This window comes from Salvelinus alpinus, chromosome 12 (genome assembly GCF_045679555.1).
Source record: "Salvelinus alpinus chromosome 12, SLU_Salpinus.1, whole genome shotgun sequence".
NCBI lineage: Eukaryota > Metazoa > Chordata > Actinopteri > Salmoniformes > Salmonidae > Salvelinus > Salvelinus alpinus.
Window position 1 is genome coordinate 53,792,904 of NC_092097.1, and position 24,621 is coordinate 53,817,524.

At 44.5% G+C, this 24,621-nt stretch overlaps 1 protein-coding gene across 5 annotated transcripts in view; it reads left to right on the forward strand.

Annotated features, from left to right (window-relative positions):
- The window catches only part of dock3 (dedicator of cytokinesis 3), a 414,918-nt gene that overhangs the window by 174,228 nt on the left and 216,069 nt on the right, over window positions 1-24,621 (forward strand). For all 5 annotated transcript variants that reach the window (XM_071336834.1, XM_071336838.1, XM_071336835.1 and 2 more), the window contains exon 5: window positions 23,862-23,958. In XM_071336834.1, the coding sequence (XP_071192935.1) occupies window positions 23,862-23,958 (97 nt within the window). The remainder of the gene's footprint in view (window positions 1-23,861; window positions 23,959-24,621) is intronic.

A 24,621-nucleotide genomic window follows, 5' to 3' on the forward strand; every position in this document is an offset into this window, starting at 1 on the left:
AAATGCTTGTGCTTCTAGTTCCGACAATGCAGTAATAACCAACGAGTAATCTAACCTATCAATTTCACAAGAACTACCTTATACACACAAGTGTAAAGGAATGAAGAATATGTACATAAAAATATATGAATGAGTGATGGTACAGAATGGCATAGGCAATATGCAGTAGATGGTATAGAGTACAGTATATATATATGAGATGAGTAATGTAGGGTATGTAAACGTTATATGAAGTGGCATTGTTTAAAGTGGCTAGTGATACATTTTTCCATCAATTTTTCCATCGTTAAAGTGGCTGGATTTGAGTCAGTATGTTGACTTTCTCTGAGGAGACGAAGCAGGAGAGAGAGAAGGGGTGTTAAGGAGAGGGAAGTGGTGTTAAGTAGAGGAGAGAGGTGTGAAGAGAAGAAAGGGGAGAGGGATGGAGGAGAAAGATGATGGAGGAGAGGGGAGAGGGAGGAGAGAGGTGTGGAGGGGAGGAGAGAGGGAGGAGAGAGGTGTGAAAAACAGAGGCATATTATTTACTCATTCATCTCTGCCTTCCTTATTACTCTTCTTTTCCCCTTCCGTTTCATCACTCTCTCACTCTCCTCCCTCCATCGCTCCATCCCTCCCTATCTGATTGATCCCTCTTGCTGTCCCTGTGTTCTACTCTGTCTGACTGCAGAGGTTCTGATTTATAACTAGTTCTAGATTTACAGTGTCCAGTGAACAGTTACCTGGCAGACTACTGGGAAAGGCCAGTCTTGTACTGAGAATCACCTCAGTGAAATCATCAGTCAGGACCGACAAGATAATCTCTATTACTTCTTAGGGGAACACTTGTTTTACTATGTCCAGTACCTGGCTCGGTACTGGGAAACTACAGTCATATACTATGTCCAGTACCTGGCTCGGTACTGGGAAACTACAGTCATATACTTGTCCAGTACCCGGCTCGGTACTGGGAAACTACAGTCATATACTATGTCCAGTACCCGGCTCGGTACTGGGAAACTACAGTCATATACTATGTCCAGTACCCGGCTCGGTACTGGGAAACTACAGCCATATACTATGTCCAGTACCCGGCTCGGTACTGGGAAACTACAGTCATATACGTGTTCCTGTTATCAAGCACGGTACAGGGAAACTACAGTAATTTACTTGTTCCAGTCATCAAGCACGGTACAGGGAAACTACAGTAATTTACTTGTTCCAGTCATCAAGCACGGTACAGGGAAACTACAGTAATTGACTTGTTCCAGTCATCAAGCACGGTACAGGGAAACTACAGTAATTTACTTGTTCCAGTCATCAAGCACGGTACAGGGAAACTACAGTAATTTACTTGTTCCAGTCATCAAGCACGGTACAGGGAAACTACAGTAATTTACTTGTTCCAGTCATCAAGCACGGTACAGGGAAACTACAGTAATTGACTTGTTCCAGTCATCAAGCACGGTACAGGGAAGCTACAGTAATTTACTTGTTCCAGTCATCAAGCACGGTACAGGGAAACTACAGTAATTTACTTGTTCCAGTCATCAAGCACGGTACTGGGAAACTACAGTAATTTACTTGTTCCAGTCATCAAGCACAGTACAGGGAAACTACAGTAATTGACTTGTTCCAGTTATCAAGCACGGTACAGGGAAACTACAGTAATTTACTTGTTCCAGTCATCAAGCACAGTACAGGGAAACTACGGTAATTTACTTGTTCCAGTCATCAAGCACAGTACAGGGAAACTACAGTAATTGACTTGTTCCAGTTATCAAGCACAGTACAGGGAAACTACAGTAATTGACTTGTTCCAGTTATCCAGCACGGTACAGGGAAACTACGGTAATTTACTTGTTCCAGTTATCAAGCACAGTACAGGGAAACTACAGTAATTGACTTGTTCCAGTTATCCAGCACGGTACAGGGAAACTACGGTAATTTACTTGTTCCAGTCATCAAGCACAGTACAGGGAAACTACAGTAATTGACTTGTTCCAGTCATCCAGTACGGTAAAAAACACCCATGGTACGGGACCATAGTCATGGTACAGTGAAAGTACAGTCAGGATAGACAAGACAATTTGTCTCAATACTTAAGCTATGTTTTTTTAAATTCTTTATTTTTTTTAATTGAACCTGTATTTAACTGGGCAAGTCAGTTAAGAATATTTTTATTTACACTGACTGCCTAACCCGGCCGAACCCGGGCGACGCTGGGCCAAATGCGCACCGCCCTATGGGACTTCCAATCACAGCCGGTTGTGATACAGCCTGGAATTGAACCAGTGTGTCTGTAGTGACACCTCTAGCACTGAGATGTAGTGCCTTTAGACCGCTGGGCCACTCGGGAGTCCATGTCACAGCATATTACAGGGAAGTCCTATACTGTACTGGGAAACATCCCAGAAAGTCCTGGGATCAGCCAGGATAGGCAGGATAGACAGGATCCGCCAGTATAGACAGGATCCGCCAGTATAGACAGGATAGACAGGTTAGGCAGGATAGACAGGATAGACAGGATAGGCAGGATAGACAGGATAGACAGGATAGGCAGGATAGACAGGATAGACAGGATAGGCAGGATAGGCAGGATAGAGAGGATAGGCAGGATAGACAGGATATACAGGATAGACAGGATAGGCAGGATAGACAGGATCCGCCAGTATAGACAGGATAGACAGGTTAGGCAGGATAGACAGGTTAGTTAGGATAGACAGTATAGATAGGATAGACAGGATAGACATTTGACCAGTTTCGTCTCAGGAGTAAAATAATCATGCAGTAAGAGGATTTGATTATTCTAACGGGAAATTCGTTTTGCTACAGTAGGCTATAGTTTAGGTTATGTCGATATAGGACTCGGTTTCGGAATCCTTGTGAGTAAGTATTAGCTAGGTAGCCGAACTTGTTGTTCGCCTGTTGAAATTGAACTTCAATTCATTAACTCTGTTGCCCAAAGCTAACGTTATAAGCAGCCAGCTAGCTTCATCTGATTAGTGAGTCTCGACCTGACCGGGTTATGTGTTGTGAGGCTAGCCACAATTAGGATTAGACACAATAGTGGAATTTGCGGTTTGCCTTCAAAATAAAAGTACCTCTTTGAAAGTGATACAGAAGGTTGCAATTGGTGGAATCATGTCATATTTAGACAAGATAATGTTAAACAAGGTTGGAATGTGAAGTTATCAAATGGGGTATCAGTCTACTCGGTGACACCCACAGAACACAACTGTGAAGAGTTTACACAAATATTAGCGTTGTAGCTCTTATCGCGGGACTGTGACTGTGTGAAATCACCTCCCCAGTCAGCCTATTGTGTGTATTGACATTCATATTGCACTGTACAGTTTTACCTAAGGATTGGGGAACAATGAAATGGGGTATCAGTCTACTCAATACCCAAGATATTTTTTCCCAACGTCCTCAGAGTTATCAGACTCCAAAACATCCACGCAGTATTGGTTTCCTCAGGGATACTGTTCAATACACACAAGTTGACAATACATGTGGCTCAAATCACAGTTGTTACAGAGTCCCGCAATAAGAGCTACGATGCTAATGTTCTGTGGGTGTCACTGAGTAGACTGATAGCCCATGTCAATGATCCACAATCCATAGGTAAGGCTGTGCAGTGAATTAAGTACACCCACAATGCAATTCTGAAGTATAATACATCCAGATTATAGTCAAATTACCACATTTTTGTCTTTTGTTGATTTTATTTAACAACATTCCAACTTCGTTTAGCATAATCTATTCAATTATGGCATGATTCTACTATTTGTATTCATTTGCATCACTGTCAAGGACAAACTTTTATCTTACAGGCTAACCGCAAAGTCCACTATTGTGGCTAATCCTTATGGTGGCTAGCTTCACATAGATGGGTCATACCACCATTATTCAAATAAGAACTGTCTTATAAATGATGGTTATTTTAGATGATGACACCTAGCTATATAGAACCTGATGGTCACTCTGACAGAGCTCTAGAGTTCCTCTGTAGAGATGGGAGAAACTTCCAGAAGGACAACCATCTCTACAGCACTCCACCAATCAAGCCTTTATGGTAGAGTGGCCAGATGGAAGCCACTCCTCAGTAAAAGGCACATAACAGCCCGCTTGGAGTTTGCCAAAAGGCACCTAAAGGACTCTCAGAACATGAGAAACAAGATTCTCTGGTCTGATGATACCAATATTAAACTCTTTGGCATGAATGCTAAGCGTCACATCTGGAGGAAACCTGGCACCATCCCTACGGTGAAGCATAGTGGTGGCAGCATCATGCTGTGGGGATATTTTTCCGAGGCAGGGACTGGGAGAAAACCTGCTCCAGAGCCCTCAGGACTTCAGACTGGGGCGAAGGTTCACCTTCCAACAGGACAACATCACTAAGCACACAGCTAAGACAATGCAGGAGTGGCTTCGGGACAAGTCTCTGAATGTCCTTGAGTGGCCCAGCCAGAGCCCGGACTTGAACCCGATCAAACATCTCTGGAGAGACCTGAAAATAGCTGTGCAGCTACACTCCCCGTCCAACCTGACAGAGCTTGAGAGGATCTGCAGAGAATAATGGGAGAAACCTCCAAATACAGGTGTGCCAAGCTGGTAGCGTCATACCCAAGAAGACTCAAGGCTGTAATCGCTGCCAAAGGTGCTTCAACAAAGTACTGAGTAAAAGGTCTGAATACTTAAGTAAATGTGATATTTCAGTTGTATTTTTTTTTTTTATACATTTGCAAACATTTCTAACCTTTCTTTTCCTTTGTCATTATGGGTTATTGTGTGTAGATTTATTAGAGGGAAAAACAATTTAATCCATTTTAGAATAACAAAATGTGGAAAAAGTCACGGGGTCTAAATACTTTCTGAATGCCCTGTATATTTACTTCTATAGTCAAGAGATTGATGTGTGCTGTATGAAGGGACGTGTTGCTTCAAAGACCATCCCTAATGGCTGTCACATCATCTTAACACCTCGAAACACCTTATGAAACATCATCGAAACACCTTATGAAAATATGTTCTGTGGGTTTTTTACACAAAGATCAGCTGTACTAGTTGTTCAGGATTTGGTCTTGTCCCGTTTTGATTACTGTCTGGTAATATGGTCAGGTGCAGTAAAGAATGACCTAGCAAAGCTGCAGCTGGCTCAAAACAGAGCAGCACGCCTTGCCCTTAACAGAGCAGCACGCCTTGCCCTTAACAGAGCAGCACGCCTTGCCCTTAACAGAGCAGCACGCCTTGCCCTTAACAGAGCAGCACGCCTTGCCCTTAACAGAGCAGCACGCCTTGCCCTTAACTGAGCAGCACACCTTGCCCTTAACAGAGCAGCACACCTTGCCCTTAACTGAGCAGCACGCCTTGCCCTTAACAGAGCAGCACGCCTTGCCCTTAACTGAGCAGCACGCCTTGCCCTTAACAGAGCAGCACGCCTTGCCCTTAACTGCACACACACAACCAACATCAACAACATGCATGACAGTCTTTCCTGGTTGACGGTTGAGGTGAAATTGTCTACTTCTCTTCTAACCACTTGTATAATCTATTTGCGTACACTTCCAACCCCACCAGACGCACAGTAGAGCCATGTCATCATGGAATGAGGTTATTCAGGTTATGTATCGAGCCATGTCATCATGGAATGAGGTTATTCAGGTTATGTATAGAGCCATGTCATCATGGGATGAGGTTATTCAGGTTATGTATCGAGCCATGTCATCATGGAATGAGGTTATTCAGGTTATGTATAGAGCCATGTCATCATGGAATGCTCTGCTACCAGAAGTTATTCAGGTTATGTATAGAGCCATGTCATCATGGAATGCTCTGCTACCAGAAGTTATTCAGGTTATGTATAGAGCCATGTCATCATGGAAGGCTCTGTTACCAGAGGTTATTCAGGTTATGTATAGAGCCATGTCATCATGGAAGGCTCTGTTACCAGAAGTTATTCTGGTTATGTATAGAGCCATGTCATCATGGAAGGCTCTGTTACCAGAGGTTATTCAGGTTATGTATAGAGCCATGTCATCATGGAAGGCTCTGTTACCAGAGGTTATTCAGGTTATGTATAGAGCCATGTCATCACTGAATGAGGTTATTCAGGTTATGTATCGAGCCATGTCATCATGGAATGAGGTTATTCAGGTTATGTATCGAGCCATGTCATCATGGGATGAGGTTATTCAGGTTATGTATCGAGCCATGTCATCATGGGATGAGGTTATTCAGGTTATGTATCGAGCCATGTCATCATGGAATGAGGTTATTCAGGTTATGTATCGAGCCATGTCATCATGGAATGAGGTTATTCAGGTTATGTATCGAGCCATGTCATCATGGAATGAGGTTATTCAGGTTATGTATCGAGCCATGTCATCATGGAATGAGGTTATTCAGGTTATGTATCGAGCCATGTCATCATGGAATGAGGTTACTCAGTTATGTATCGAGCCATGTCATCATGGAATGAGGTTATCCAGGTTATGTATCGAGCCATGTCATCATGGAATGAGGTTATTCAGGTTATGTATCGAGCCATGTCATCATGGAATGAGGTTATTCAGGTTATGTATAGAGCCATGTCATCATGGGATGAGGTTATTCAGGTTATGTATCGAGCCATGTCATCATGGAATGAGGTTATTCAGGTTATGTATAGAGCCATGTCATCATGGAATGCTCTGCTACCAGAAGTTATTCAGGTTATGTATAGAGCCATGTCATCATGGAAGGCTCTGTTACCAGAGGTTATTCAGGTTATGTATAGAGCCATGTCATCATGGAAGGCTCTGTTACCAGAAGTTATTCTGGTTATGTATAGAGCCATGTCATCATGGAAGGCTCTGTTACCAGAGGTTATTCAGGTTATGTATAGAGCCATGTCATCATGGAAGGCTCTGTTACCAGAGGTTATTCAGGTTATGTATAGAGCCATGTCATCATGGAATGAGGTTATTCAGGTTATGTATCGAGCCATGTCATCATGGAATGAGGTTATTCAGGTTATGTATCGAGCCATGTCATCATGGGATGAGGTTATTCAGGTTATGTATCGAGCCATGTCATCATGGGATGAGGTTATTCAGGTTATGTATCGAGCCATGTCATCATGGGATGAGGTTATTCAGGTTATGTATCGAGCCATGTCATCATGGAATGAGGTTATTCAGGTTATGTATCGAGCCATGTCATCATGGAAGGCTCTGTTACCAGAGGTTATTCAGGTTATGTATCGAGCCATGTCATCATGGAATGAGGTTATTCAGGTTATGTATCGAGCCATGTCATCATGGAATGCTCTGTTACCAGAGGTTACTCAGTTATGTATCGAGCCATGTCATCATGGAATGCTCTGTTACCAGAGGTTACTCAGTTATGTATAGAGCCATGTCATCATGGAATGAGGTTATTCAGGTTATGTATAGAGCCATGTCATCATGGAATGATCTGTTACCAGAGCTTATTCAGGTTATGTATAGAGCCATGTCATCATGGAATGAGGTTACTCAGTTATGTATAGAGCCATGTCATCATGGAATGAGGTTATTCAGGTTATGTATAGAGCCATGTCATCATGGAATGATCTGTTACCAGAGCTTATTCAGGTTATGTATAGAGCCATGTCATCATGGAATGAGGTTATTCAGGTTATGTATAGAGCCATGTCATCATGGGATGAGGTTATTCAGGTTATGTATAGAGCCATGTCATCATGGGATGAGGTTATTCAGGTTATGTATAGAGCCATGTCATCATGGAATGAGGTTATTCAGGTTATGTATAGAGCCATGTCATCATGGAATGAGGTTATTCAGGTTATGTATCGAGCCATGTCATCATGGAATGAGGTTATTCAGGTTATGTATCGAGCCATGTCATCATGTCATCATGGGTAACCTCTGAGTAACCTCTGTTACCAGAGGTTACTCAGTTATGTATAGAGCCATGTCATCATGGAATGAGGTTATTCAGGTTATGTATAGAGCCATGTCATCATGGAATGATCTGTTACCAGAGCTTATTCAGGTTATGTATAGAGCCATGTCATCATGGAATGAGGTTACTCAGTTATGTATAGAGCCATGTCATCATGGAATGAGGTTATTCAGGTTATGTATAGAGCCATGTCATCATGGAATGAGGTTATTCAGGTTATGTATAGAGTCATGTCATCATGGAAGGCTCTGTTACCAGAGGTTATTCAGGTTATGTATAGAGCCATGTCATCCGGTTATTCAGGCAAAAAGCAAGTTTTGCTTAAAAAACAAACAAATAAAAACATATTGTATCACAGAGCATCTTGTCTTTCTAAAGATCTAATTGAACTGTACTGGATATAACAATATTAATATATATATGAATGAATAGTCTTCAAATCACTGAAGCTGGAGTCTTATATCTCCCTCTCTAACTTTAAGCATCAGCTGTCAGAGCAGCTTACCGATCACTGTACCTGTACACAGCCCATCTATAAATAGCCCACCCAACTACCTCATCCCCATATTGTTATTTATCTTCTTGCTCTTTTGCACCCCAGTATCTCTACTTGCAGATCATCATCTGCACATCTTTCACTCCAGTGTTAATGCTAAATTGGAATTATTTTCACCTTTATGGCCTATTTATTGCCTTACCTTCCTACTCTTCTACATTTGCACACACTGTACATAGATTTTTCTATTGTGTTATTGACTGTACGTTTGTTTATGTGTAACTCTGTGTTGTTGTATGTGTCGCACTGCTTTGCTTTATCTTGGCCAGGTCGCAGTTGTAAATGAGAACTTGTTCTCAACTGGCCTACCTGGTTAAATAAAGGTGAACTAAAAATTAAAATTAAAAAATCATATTTTTGTTGTCTCTTGGTGCCTTTCCAATATATAACTCATATATATATTTTTTAAATTTAGAATGTAATGTCCTTGTCTATAAAGGTTCTGTACTTTGTCATGTATTTTTATGTTTTATGTGGACCCCAGGAAGAGTAGCTGCCTCATGTGCAGTAGCTAACAGGGATCCTAATAAGCTAAACTTAACCCTGGAAACAGGGAAATACAACTTTAAAGCTAAACCAACAGTGAACCAAAACAGTGTCTATCCAATCTGACAGTTGTCCCTGGTGTTGATATTCACAGGTGTGTCCTCAGAAGCAGGATCCCATTGGGACTGACACACAGACAGGATATATATATTTTATTGTAACTTTCTCTCTGTCTTTGGTTGTGTCCTAAATGGTTCTCTATCCCCTATTTAGTGCACTTATTTTGACCAGGGACCATATGGTGCCGTTAATAAGTTTAGCACTACATAGGGAATATGGTGCCATTTAGGGTGCATACTTTCTCTCTGGGTTTGAGTGACGGAGGTGCTGTTTTCTCATAAATATTGATGGGAAAGAAAAAAAAAATGTTTTCCCCGAACCGCTGTCTGCCTATACTGCAGTCAGACAGCCAGAGACTTCAGAACATCAGAGCATGTTTCAGACAGAGACAAATACTGCAGCCTACCGTACATCTCAGACAGAGACAAATACTACAGCCTACCGTACATCTCAGACAGAGACAAATACTACAGCCTACCGTACATCTCAGACGGAGACAAATACTACAGCCTACCGTACATCTCAGACGGAGACAAATACTACAGTCTACCGTACATCTCAGACGGGGCCAAATACTACAGCCTACCGTACATCTCAGACAGAGACAAATACTACAGCCTACCGTACATCTCAGAAGGAGACAAATACTACAGCCTACCATACATCTCAGACGGAGCCAAATACTACAGCCTACCGTACATCTCAGACAGAGCCAAATACTACAGCCTACCGTACATCTCAGACGGAGCCAAATACTACAGCCTACCGTACATCTCAGACGGAGCCAAATACTACAGCCTACCGTACATCTCAGACGGAGCCAAATACTACAGCCTACCGTACATCTCAGACGGAGCCAAATACTACAGCCTACCGTACATCTCAGACGGAGCCAAATACTACAGCCTACCGTACATCTCAGACGGAGCCAAATACTACAGCCTACCGTACATCTCAGACGGAGCCAAATACTACAGCCTACCGTACATCTCAGACGGAGCCAAATACTACAGCCTACCGTACATCTCAGACGGAGCCAAATACTACAGCCTACCGTACATCTCAGACGGAGCCAAATACTACAGCCTACCGTACATCTCAGACGGAGCCAAATACTACAGCCTACCGTACATCTCAGACGGAGCCAAATACTACAGCCTACCGTACATCTCAGACGGAGCCAAATACTACAGCCTACCATACATCTCAGACGGACCCAAATACTACAGCCTACCATACATCTCAGACGGAGCCAAATACTACAGCCTACCATACATCTCAGACGGAGACAAATACTACAGCCTACCGTACATCTCAGACGGAGACAAATACTACAGCCTACCGTACATCTCAGACGGGGCCAAATACTACAGCCTACCGTACATCTCAGACAGAGACAAATACTACAGCCTACCGTACATCTCAGAAGGAGACAAATACTACAGCCTACCATACATCTCAGACGGAGCCAAATACTACAGCCTACCGTACATCTCAGACAGAGCCAAATACTACAGCCTACCGTACATCTCAGACGGAGCCAAATACTACAGCCTACCGTACATCTCAGACGGAGCCAAATACTACAGCCTACCGTACATCTCAGACGGAGCCAAATACTACAGCCTACCGTACATCTCAGACGGAGCCAAATACTACAGCCTACCGTACATCTCAGACGGAGCCAAATACTACAGCCTACCGTACATCTCAGACGGAGCCAAATACTACAGCCTACCGTACATCTCAGACGGAGCCAAATACTACAGCCTACCGTACATCTCAGACGGAGCCAAATACTACAGCCTACCGTACATCTCAGACGGAGCCAAATACTACAGCCTACCGTACATCTCAGACGGAGCCAAATACTACAGCCTACCGTACATCTCAGACGGAGCCAAATACTACAGCCTACCGTACATCTCAGACGGAGCCAAATACTACAGCCTACCGTACATCTCAGACGGAGCCAAATACTACAGCCTACCGTACATCTCAGACGGACCCAAATACTACAGCCTACCGTACATCTCAGACGGAGCCAAATACTACAGCCTACCATACATCTCAGACGGAGCCAAATACTACAGCCTACCGTACATCTCAGACGGAGCCAAATACTACAGCCTACCATACATCTCAGACGGAGCCAAATACTACAGCCTACCGTACATCTCAGACGGAGCCAAATACTACAGCCTACCGTACATCTCAGACGGAGCCAAATACTACAGCCTACCGTACATCTCAGACGGAGCCAAATACTACAGCCTACCATACATCTCAGACGGAGCCAAATACTACAGCCTACCGTACATCTCAGACAGAGCCAAATACTACAGCCTACCATACATCTCAGACGGAGCCAAATACTACAGCCTACCGTACATCTCAGACGGAGACAAATACTACAGCCTACCGTACATCTCAGACGGAGCCAAATACTACAGCCTACTGTACATCTCAGAGAGAGCCAAATACTGCAGCCTACCGTACATATCAGACAGAGCCAAATACTACAGCCTACCTTACATCTCAGACGGAGCCAAATACTACAGCCTACCTTACATCTCAGACGGAGCCAAATACTGCAGCCTACCGTACATATCAGACAGAGCCAAATACTACAGCCTACCTTACATCTCAGACAGAGCCAAATACTACAGCCTACCGTACATCTCAGACGGAGACAAATACTACAGCCTACCGTACATCTCAGACGGGGCCAAATACTACAGCCTACCATACATCTCAGACAGAGCCAAATACTACAGCCTACCGTACATCTCAGACGGAGACAAATACTACAGCCTACCGTACATCTCAGACGGAGCCAAATACTACAGCCTACCATACATCTCAGACGGAGACAAATACTACAGCCTACTGTACATCTCAGAGAGAGCCAAATACTGCAGCCTACCGTACATATCAGACAGAGCCAAATACTACAGCCTACCGTACATCTCAGACGGAGCCAAATACTACAGCCTACTGTACATCTCAGACAGAGACAAATACTACAGCCTACCGTACATCTCAGACGGAGACAAATACTACAGCCTACCGTACATCTCAGACGGAGCCAAATACTGCAGCCTACCGTACATATCAGACAGAGCCAAATACTACAGCCTACCGTACATCTCAGACGAAGCCAAATACTACAGCCTACCGTACATCTCAGACGGAGCCAAATACTACAGCCTACCTTACATCTCAGACGGAGCCAAATACTACAGCCTACCTTACATCTCAGACGGAGCCAAATACTACAGCCTACCTTACATCTCAGACGGAGCCAAATACTGCAGCCTACCGTACATATCAGACAGAGCCAAATACTACAGCCTACCTTACATCTCAGACAGAGCCAAATACTACAGCCTACCATACATCTCAGACAGAGCCAAATACTACAGCCTACCGTACATCTCAGACGGAGCCAAATACTACAGCCTACTGTACATCTCAGAGAGAGCCAAATACTGCAGCCTACCGTACATATCAGACAGAGCCAAATACTACAGCCTACCTTACATCTCAGACGGAGCCAAATACTACAGCCTACCTTACATCTCAGACGGAGCCAAATACTGCAGCCTACCGTACATATCAGACAGAGCCAAATACTACAGCCTACCTTACATCTCAGACAGAGCCAAATACTACAGCCTACCGTACATCTCAGACGGAGACAAATACTACAGCCTACCGTACATCTCAGACGGGGCCAAATACTACAGCCTACCATACATCTCAGACAGAGCCAAATACTACAGCCTACCGTACATCTCAGACGGAGACAAATACTACAGCCTACCGTACATCTCAGACGGAGCCAAATACTACAGCCTACCATACATCTCAGACGGAGACAAATACTACAGCCTACTGTACATCTCAGAGAGAGCCAAATACTGCAGCCTACCGTACATATCAGACAGAGCCAAATACTACAGCCTACCGTACATCTCAGACGGGGCCAAATACTACAGCCTACCGTACATCTTTCTTTACGCGTGGGGTATAGCGATGTGTACCTAGCCCTGTCTCTCCGTCCGCCCAGTTTTTAAACCTAGATCAGTGCATTTATCCAGAAACCTACAGTATGTCAGCATCACAAGTTACACACTATTCCCTATATAGTACACTAGTTTTGCCCAGAGACCCTAAAACAGTGTACTATAACGGTAATCTGTTGCCGTTTTGGGAAGCACCTTATAACAGTTAGGATCACCAATTTACTTTAAGAATGTGAAATGTCAGAATAATAGTAGAGAGAATGACTTTCAGCTTTTATTTCTTTCATCACATTCCCCGTGGATCAGAAGTTTACATACACTCAATTATTATTTGGTAGCATTGCCTTTACATTGTTTAACTTGGGTCAAACATTTCAGGTAGCCTTCCACAAGCTTCCCACAATAAGTTGGGTGAATTTTGGCCAATTCCTCCTGACAGAGCTGGTGTAACTGAGTCAGGTTTGTAGGCCTCCTTGCTCGCACAAGCGTTCCTCAGTTCTGCCCACAAATTTGCCATAGGATTGAGGTCAGGGCTTTGTTGTCCTTAAGCCGTTTTGCCACAACTTTGGAAGTATGCTTGGGGTCATTGTCCATTTGGAATACCCATTTGCGACCAAGCTTTAACTTCCTGACTGATGTCTTGAGATGTTGCTTCAATATATCCACATAATTTTCTTCCTCGTGAAGTCATCTTTTTTTTGAAGTGCACCAGTCCCTCCTGTAGCAAAGCACCCCCACAACATGATGCTGCCACCCCCGTGCTTCACGGTTGGGAATGGTGTTCTTCGACTTGCAAGCCTCCCCCTTTTTCCTCCAAACATCACAATGGTCATTATGGCCAAACAGTTCTATTTTTGTTTCATCAGACCAGAGGACATTTCTCCAAAAAGTACAATCTTTGTCCCCATGTGCAGTTGCAATCCGTAGTCTGGCTTTTTTTTATGGCAGTTTTGAAGCGGTGGCTTCTTCCTTGCTGAGAGGCCTTTCAGGTTATGTTGATATAGGACTCTTTTTACTGTGGATATAGATACTTTTGTACCTGTTTCCTCCAGCAACTTCACAAGGTCCTTTGCTGTTGTTCTGGGATTGATTTGCACTCTTTGCACCAAAGTACGTTCATCTCTAGGAGACAGAACGCATCTCCTTCCTGAACGGTATGACGGCTGCGTGGTCCCATGGTGTTTATACTTGCGTACTATTGTTTGTACAGATGAACGTGGTACCTTCAGGCGTTTGGAAATTGCTCCCAAGGATGAACCAGACTTGTGGAGGTCTACAATTTTTTCTGAGGTCTTGGCTGATTTCTTTAGATTTTCCCATGATGTCAAACAAAGAGGCACTGAGTTTGAAGGTAGTCCTTGAAATACATCCACAGGTACACCGCAAATGTACTCAAACAATGTCAATTAGCCTATCAGAAGCTTGAAAGCCATGACATAATTTTCAGGAATTTTTCAAGCTGTTTAAAGGCACAGTCAACTTAGTGTATGTAAACTTCTGACCCACTGGAATTGTGATACAGTGAATTATAAGTGAAATAATCTGTCTGTAAACAATTGTTGGAAAAATGACTTGTGTCATGCACAAAGTAGATGTCCTAACTGACTTGCCAAAACTATAGTTTGTTAACCAGAAAATTGTGGAGTGGTTGAAAAACGAGTTTTAATGACTCCACCCTCAGTGCATGTAAACTTCCGACTTCAACTGTATGTGAAATATTACAGTTCACTGACACTCAATATGATCATACATATTTCCTGTTGCTGCCTTTTTTCTGACCACATGACCCGACCGTTATATTCTATAATAACTAGTGCTTAGAACTGTTCCTGGTCAGGTCACACGGTGAGGAAAGAGCTTCCGGCCCTAATTACTATCAATAACGATCGCATTTCCTCTTCTCCACTACTGTCCCTCTTCCCCTTCCTATTCTCCTCCACTGTCCCTCTTCCTCTTCTCCTCCACTGTCTCTCTTCCTCTTCCTCTTCTCCTCCACTGTCCCTCTTCCTCTTCTCCTCCACTGTCTCTCTTCCTCTTCTCCTCCACTGTCCCGCTTCCTCTTCTCCTCCACTGTCTCTCTTCCTCTTCCTCTTCTCCTCCACTGTCTCTCTTCCTCTTCCTCTTCTCCTCCACTGTCTCTCTTCCTCTTCCTCTTCTCCTCCACTGTCTCTCTTCCTCTTCCTCTTCTCCTCCACTGTCTCTCTCACTCTTCCTCTTCTCCTCCACTGTCTCTCTTCCTCTTCATCTTCTCCTCCACTGTCTCTTTTCCTCTTCCTCTTCTCCTCCACTGTCTCTCTTCCTCTTCCTCTTCTCCTCCACTGTCTCTCTTCCTCTTCCTCTTCTCCTCCGCTATCTCTCTTCCTCTTCTCCACTACTGTCCCTCTTCCTCTTCTCCTCCACTCTCTCTTCCTCTTCCTCTTCTCCTCCACTGTCTCTCTTCCTCTTCTCCTCCACTGTCTCTCTTCCACTTCCTCTTCTCCTCCACTGTTTCTCTTCCTCTTCCTCTTCTCCACTACTGTCCCTCTTTCTCTTCTCCTCCACTCTCTCTTCCTCTTCCCCTGCCCCACCACTGTCTCCATACAGTCTGCTTTTAGTCAGTTCAGTTTACCGTTAGACAGGGTTGTAATGTACTTGATGTATAGATAATTCATATATAATCTATTTACACAGTGATCTATAGGGACTGTATGTGAATGTGTGTTGGACCGATCCATATCTTTGGGACAGATTAGATTTAACATTGGAGCAGTGCTCTGTTGATTGATGTGAGACGTCTTTTGGATGAAACATCACCAATATAAAATACAATACAATACAATACAATACAATATAAGACAATAGAATACAATAGAATACAATATAATACCATACAATACAACACAATACAATATAATACAATACAATAGAGGGGGAAATGTTTTGCTCCTCATTTTTTTACCATATTGCTACTCGATAGTGAGAAAAGTTAACTATAAAGTGACATAAAAACACACACACACACACACACACACACACACACACACACACACACACACACACACACACACACACACACAGAGAGAGACAGACACTTCGTGGAGACAAAGAAAGGACATTAGAGGGCCAGTGGGGAAGAAATTGGAAAGAATTGTATGCATCTCAAATGGCACTGTATTCCCTTTATAGGGCACTAACAGAGCCCTGGTCAAAGATAGTGCCCTATAGAGGGACAGGGTGCCATTTGGGACACACAGAGATACAGGTATACAGTTGAAGTGGGAAGTTTACATACACTTAGGTTGGAGTCATTAAAACTAATTTTTCAACCACTGCACACATTTCTTGTTAACAAACTATAGTTTTGGCAAGTCGGTTAGGACTTTCTGCGTGACACAAGTCATTTTCCAACAATTGATTACAGACATATTCGTTCACTTATAATTCACTGTATCACAATTCCAGTGGGTCAGAAGTTTACATACACTAAGTTGACTGTGCCTTTAAACAGCTTGGAAAATTCCAGAAAATGATGTCATGGCTTTAGAAGCTTCTGATAGGCTAATTGACATAATTTGAGTCAATTGGAGGTGCACTTGTGGATGTATTTCAAGGCCTACCTTCAAACTCAGTGCCTCTTTGCTTGACATCATGGGAAAATCTAAAGAAATCAGCCAAGACCTCAGAAAAAATTGTAGACCTCCACAAGTCTGGTTCATCCTTGGGAGCAATTTCCAAACGCCTGAAGGTACCACGTTCATCTGTACAAACAATAGTACGCAAGTATAAACACCATGAGACCACGCAGCCGTCATACCGCTCAGGAAGGAGACACGTTCTGTCTCCTAGAGATGAACGTACTTTGGTGCAAAGAGTGCAAATCAATCCCAGAACAACAGCAAAGGACCTTGTGAAGATGCTGGAGGAAACAGGTACAAAAGTATCTATATCCACAGTAAAACGAGTCCTATATCAACATAACCTGAAAGGCCTCTCAGCAAGGAAGAAGCCACCGCTCCAAAACAGCCATAAAAAAAGCCAGTCTACGGTTTGCAACTGCACATGGGGACAAAGATCGTACTTTTGGAGAAATTACCTCTGGTCTGATGAAACGAAAATAGAACTGTTTGGCCATAATGACCATCGTTATGTTTGGAGGAAAAAGGGGGAGGCTTGTAAGCCGAAGAACACCATCCCAACCGTGAAGCACGGGGGTGGCAGCATCATGTTGTGGGGGTGCTTTGCTGCAAGAGGGACTGTTGCACTTCACAAAATAGATGGCATCATGAAGAGGGAAATTATGTGGATATTTTGAAGCAACATCTCCAGACATCAGTGATTAATTTAAAGCTTGGTCGCAAATGGGTCTTCCAAATAGATAATGACCCCAAGCATACCTCCAAAGTTGTGGCAAATTGGCTTAAGGACAACAAAGTCAAGGTATTGGAGTGGCCATCACAAAGCCCTGACCTCAATCCTATAGAAAATTTGTGGGCAGAACTGAAAAAGCTTGTGCGAGCAAGGAGGCCTACAAACCTGACTCAGTTACACCAGCTCTGTCAGGAGGAATGGGCCAAAATTCACCCAACTTATTGTGGGAAGCTTGTGGAAGGCTATCCAAAACGTTAGACCAAGTTAAACAATTTAAAGACAATGCTACCAAATACTAATTGAGTGTATGCAAACTTTTGACCCACTGGGAATGTAATGAAAGAAATGAAAGCTGAAATAAATAATTCTCTCTACTATTATTCTGACATTTCACATTCTTAAAATAAAGTGGGGATCCTAACTGACCTAAGACAGGGAATTTTTACTAGGATTAAATGTCAGGAATTGTGAAAAACTGAGTTCAAATATATTTTGCTAAGGTGTATGTAAACACAGGTACGTGTAAAGACAGAGATACAGGTATATGTAAAGACAGAGATACAGGTATATGTAAAGACAGAGATACAGGTATATGTAAAGACAGAGATACAGGTACATGTAAAGACAGAGATACAGGTACATGTAAAGACAGAGATACAGGTATATGTAAAGACAGAGATACAGGTATATGTAAAGACAGAGATACAGGTACATGTAAAGACAGAGATACAGGTATATGTAAAGACAGAGATACAGGTACATGTAAAGACAGAGATACAGGTACATGTAAAGACAGAGATACAGGTATATGTAAAGACGGAGATACAGGTATATGTAAAGACAGAGATACAGGTACATGTAAAGACAGAGATACAGGTACATGTAAAGACAGAGATACAGGTACATGTAAAGACAGAGATACAGGTATATGTAAAGACAGAGATACAGGTACATGTAAAGACAGAGCGGTAAAGACAGCGGGGAGATGGAGAGCTGGAACTATAGAGCCACTTTAGGTCTTTTACAGATGTGTCTGTTACAGATGTGGATCTCTACTTGGGTCTTTATGCAAGCCTTTGTATGTGTTTGTATGTGCGTGCGTGTGTCCTTGCTTGCGTTTGTGTGTATGTTTATGTATCTGTGTGTGTGTGTGTCTGTGTCCATACTTTCATATGTATTTGTCGGTGGAATCAGGAACTAACGTCGGTGGAATCAGGAACTAACGTCGGTGGAATCAGGAACTAACGTTGGTGGAATCAGGAACTAACGTCGGTGGAATCAGGAACTAACGTCGGTGGAATCAGGAACTAACGTCGGTGGAATCAAGAACTAACGTCGGTGGAATCAGGAACTAACGTCGGTGGAATCAGGAACTAATGTCGGTGGAATCAGGAACTAACGTCGGTGGAATCAGGAACTAACGTCCGTGGAATCAGGAACTAACGTCCGTGGAATCAGGAACTAACGTCGGTGGAATCAGGAACTAACGTCGGTGGAATCAGGAACTAACGTTGGTGGAATCAGGAACTAACGTCAGTGGAATCAGGAACTAACGTCCGTGGAATCAGGAACTAACGTCGGTGGAATCAGGAACTAACGTCCGTGGAATCAGGAACTAACGTCGGTGGAATCAGGAACTAACGTCGGTGGAATCAGGAACTAACGTCGGTGGAATCAGGAACTAACGTCGGTGGAATCAGGAACTAACGTCGGTGGAATCAGGAACTAACTCTGATGGAATCAGGAACTAACGTCCGTGGAATCAGGAACTAACGTCGGTGGAATCAGGAACTAACGTCGGTGGAATCAGGAACTAACGTCGGTGGAATCAGGAACTAACGTCGGTAGAATCAGGAACTAACGTCGGTGGAATCAGGAACTAACGTCGGTGGATTCAGGAACTAACGTCGGTGGAATCAGGAACTAACGTCGGTGGAATCAGGAACTAACGTCGGTGGAATCAGGTGGCCTGGGGTGGAGGACCATGATATATGTATCAGTAAGGGATGAGAGAGGGTGGGATATAGGGAGAGAGGAAGGATGGGGAGGGATGCATTGGCAGGCTAAATGAGAGGTAGAGAGAGGGACAAAGGTAAAGGGAGGGAGGAGAGGATGGAGATAAGGGAGAGGGGAGAAGTTGAGAGTGTTTTTGAGAGAGGGTAGATTTAAGCTATGACGGAGGTTGGTTAGTGTCGGGCGTATTAGGACTGTAAGACCTGTGTAATTGCAGTTTGGTTTTAAAGTTTGCAAAACAGATTTTTAAACCATCTGGCTTCTGAATGATTTAGGAGGGACATTTATATGGTAATATACCGTTTGCTGGGGATAGATAGTAATACATTTACAGCATGTCAAATATCTGAAGGCTTACCCACACACACACACACAAACAATGTTCACAATGTTGATGATGTGCGGTAAAGCCCTGCACAGTAATACATTTTTATTCCGAGCCCTACCCTTACCTTCGACGTTCAGGGCCTATCGTACCCAGGCCGATTGCTTCTGCCAAATTAAAGGCCTTGCCCTGCCCGAAACCCGAAGTCATAAATAACTTCCTCCGTTAGGAGCAGCTAATGGATTTACTATCGGTCTGTCACTCTGTAACGGAGACACTGGGAGTAGAGAAGCAGGTGCTGGGGGTGAGTTTAATAATACAAGGCAAGAGTAGCATCTGGACATGAAACACATAACTACTACTGCCTAGAGAATGGAACTAAGGGAGTGACAGATAAAGGGGAGGTAATCAGTGAACTTATGGAGTCCAGGTGTGTCTCATGATGAGGCGATTGTGCGCATAACGATGGTGCCAGGTGTCCGTAATGATGGTTATTAGAGCCAGTGATTAGTAAACCGGCAACTTCGAAAGCCGGAGAGGTGGGTGTAGACGTGACAGTACCCCCCCCCCCCCCCCAACACCGCAGGATGATGCCGGCCAGGGGGACGGCCTCGAGGGCGAGGCGCAAGCCAGTCCGGACGGCGAAGGTGGAAATCACGGATGATGTTGGGATCCAGAATGTCCTCCACCGAAACCCAACACTGCTCCTCTGTACCATACCTCTCCCAGTCCACGAGGTACTGGAGACAACCCCCATGACGTCGGGAGTCCAGTAGGCATCTGACGGCATAAGCGGGACCAAATTTAAGGCCTTGCCCTGCCCGAAACACAAAATAACTTCATCCGTTTATTAGCTGCTCCTCATCTGTCTGTCACTCTGTAAGGGAGACGCCGGGAGTCTAGAAGCAAGTGCAGGGGGTGAGTTTAATAATAGAAGACAAGAGTAGCTTCTGGACATGAAACACATAACTAATACTGCCTGGGGAATGGAACTAAGGGAGTGACTGGGGCCGACCCCCACGACGTTGGGAGTCCAGTAGGTATCTGACGGCATAGGAGGGACCTCCCTTGATGTCCAGGGGAGGTGGAGGGGTGTCATGGGGGACAGCCTCAGCCAGGGGACCAGGAACCAACTGCCTGAGAAGGGAGACATGAAAGGAAGGTGAGATGTGGTAGTCACTGGGGAGCTGTAATCTATACGTCACCTCGTTGACCCTCCGGAGAACCTTGAACAGCCCCACAAACCAGGGGCTCAGCTTCTTGCAGGGCAAGTGGAGTGGGAGGTTCCTGGTGGAGAGCCAGACACGATCACCAGGTTGGAACACAGGAGCCTCCCAGCGGTGGCGATCCTCCTGCTCCTTCTGATGGTGGACAGTGCGTTTGAGTCTCACGTGGGCATCGCTCCACACTTCTTATGCGTGCCTGAAGCACTCATCCACCACAAGAGCTTTGGTCTGGCCCGGGATCCAAGGAGCCAGGGCAGGCTGATAACTCAGAACACACTGGGAGTCAGCTCAGTGGAAGAGTGGCGTAATGAATTCTGCCCAGGGAAGGAATCGGGCCCACTCCCCCTGCCGGTCCTGGTTGTGGCTCCTCAGGGACCTCCCAGCTCCTGGTTCATCCTCCCCGACTGCCCGTTAGACTGAGGCATATACCCGGAAGTGAGGCTGACCGTGACCCCAAGCTTCTCCATGAAGGCTCTCCATACCAGTGATGTGAATTGGGGGCAATGGTCAGAGACGATGGCCTTTGAAAGGCCATAATGCCGGAAGACCTGCTGGAACAGTGCCTCAGCGACCTGGAGAGCAGTAGGGAGACCAGAGAAAGGGATCAAAAACGAATGGATTTAGATCAACTATCCACAACCACCAAAATGATGGTGAAACCGTCAGAGGCGGGGAGATCAGTGACAAAATCAATGGATAGATGAGACCAGGGACGTTGAGGCAAGGGGGATGGAGTTTCCCTGCTGGAGCGTGCCGGGGGGATTTAGTTTGGGCACACACAGAACAAGAGTTGACGTAGCGAATAATGTCCTGCGCCTAGGTGGGCCGCTAATACTTCTCGGAGAGAGGATTGAATAGTACGGGTGATCCCTGGATGTCCAGCGACAACAGCTGTGTGTGCCCAGGTCAGCAACCTATCCCTTATCCTCGTGGGAACGTAGATGCACTCAGGGGGGAAGGTTCCTTCTCCAGAGCCTGGCGAATGTACACATCTACGTCCCAGACCACAGGGGCTATGACTCGAGAGAGGACGGGAAAGCAGTTCCTCCAGCATTCCGGTGACCTGTCCGTGATTATCATCCTCGACCATGAGATGGTGGGGTTATGTCGTTGGAGCCATGGGAGGCCCAAAGATTATCTTGTGAGCTGGTGCACTAATGATGAATAAGGGAATGCGTTCCTTATCAATCAACTCCACGGTGAGGGTGAGTGGTGAGGTGATGTGCGTGATGGTTCCAGGATCCTAGTGGCCAATTATCAGGGCTTGAAGCGGAAACGTAGAGGGGAGCGGCTATGAGGAGATGTTCAGAGAATAATAAAAGTAAAGGGAGAAGCGATGAGTGTACCGACGCTCCCGAAGTAGGTTATCTAAATGGATGGCCATCGCGATGAGTGTACCGACGCTCCCGAAGTAGGTTATCTAAATGGATGGCCATCGCGATGAGTGCGTCCAAGGAGAGGTTGTTGTCTCGACGTGCCAGTTCCGTCTGGCCCTCCTCTCGCAGTCCTCTTCTGAATAGCGTACAGAGAGCTGTCTCATTCCATCCGCTGGATGCTGCTACTGTCCAGAAGGTCATCCTGCCATAATTGGAATAGGCACTCTCCCTCCTCTCTGTCCTCCGGTGGATGATCGAAAATACCTCTGAACACAGCCATAACCCTCGCATACGAAGCCAGTAGGATGAGAAATGCCCGTGGCAACCTTGGACCTCTCAATGGTGGAAGCTCCCACCTGGTGCGCAAAATCTGGTGTAAAAGGGAGCACTGGAGTAGGAAGCCATGGCATTTAGATGGGGTTCCGTCATATTTGTCCGGGAGAGACAAATGTGCATTTCTGACCTGGGGGACTGCTGAATAGACTGGTGTTCTGGGTCGACTGGTGGTAGAGTATCCTCTGCTTGTTGAAGGCAACGCCTCTCGAACATCCTCCATAGCCGTCACCAGTTGTGCCAGCTGGTCGTGGTGCTGACAAAGTAGGTATCCCTGTTCGTCGACCGTCTGGGAGATGTCCTGATTCCCTGTTGCTTCCATTTGTGCGAGGCAGTATTCTGTATCGGAGACGCTGGGAGTTGAGCGGCATGTGCGGGGGGGGAGTTTAATAACACAAGAAATATGGAACGATTCAAAACAAGAGTCTCATCTGCACATGAAACACATAACTAATACTGCCTTGATAATGGAACTAAGGGAGTGACAGATATAGGGTTTGGCTGCTCTGCCAGAGACAGTAGATAAAGAGGGAGATAGGAATCCCTTTGGGCAATGAATAGATGGAGGTATAATTCCCCAACCAGCAATCACATTCACATGGTCATGCTGCGTAACACGTTTGTTAGGCTAATCGTCACGCAATCTCTTCTCAATGTCAGGGTATGAGTCGAGAAATTGGCTTATTTTCCTCTAAAGTACATTATGTCACGATTCCAAAGCTATACAATATTACAGATAGCAAATTAATTGTCTCACATCTCGGGAAAATATTTATAATATTGTATTTGTTGTTGACGAAATACATGCTAATGTTGTGTTTTTGAGCTAGTGCTGTATTGACTCCCATTCACTCCTTGAAGGAGAGCTCTCCTTGTCCCAGAATTTTCCAGATATGACTGTACTGTGCAGCACGAACAAATGGCTCAGCTTCAAATTGTTAGTGATCAAATTAATGTTACCCGAGCCCTACCCGTACCCGAGTTATAATTTTTTTTTAAAGGCCCTAACTGGCCCTAACCCGATTTATAATGTCAGGGTCTGTCGGGCTCGGGTCGGGTAGCAGAGCTCTACTTTGCGGTTAATCATAATGCTTATTCAAATATATTTTTCACCTCTGTGTACAGGCAGTATGAGACAGTGGTACCAGTAGAAGACCCCATAGTGACGGAGGTGACCTCCACTCTGCAGGAATGGGCCTTGCTATGGAAGCAGCTTTACGTGGTGAGTACAGTACAACTCGGATCTTGTCCCACTATTTCATAACAGAGTAATAATAATATTATATTATTGTATTTATTAACGTGAGGTGGGTTGCTGCGTCTAATTTGTGTAATCTTGAGTGTGTGGCATGTCACTATGGAGATCCAGGATTAACAAGACATGTTCGTATCATACTCTAAAATGCTGTATGTACGGTTCTATGATATGATTCCTGGATGGCATACCAGTAGAGGTATATCAAACTTTTTTTATCTACTCAAAGATCCACCATGTTTTATCTACTCCTATAAAATGGTAGACAATAAGGTACTCAGCAAAAATGTCTGATTTCACTATTACTGAAAAAAGGACCCAGGTGGTAAGTATAAAGCAAGTCTCTTGGGGGTTTTCTCTATAAGCTTGGCACATCTAGCCACTGGGATTTTTTCCCATTCGTGAATGCAAAACTGCTCCAGCTCCTTCAAGTTGGATGGGTTTTGCTGGTGTACAGCAATCTTGAAGTCATACCACCGATTCTCAATTGGATTGAGGTCTGGGCTTTGACGAGGCCATTCCAAGACATTTAAATGTTTCCCCTTAAATCACTTGAGTGTTGCTTTAGCAGTATGCTTAGGGTTATTGTCCTGCTGGAAGGTGAACCTCTGTCCCAGTCTCAAATCTCTT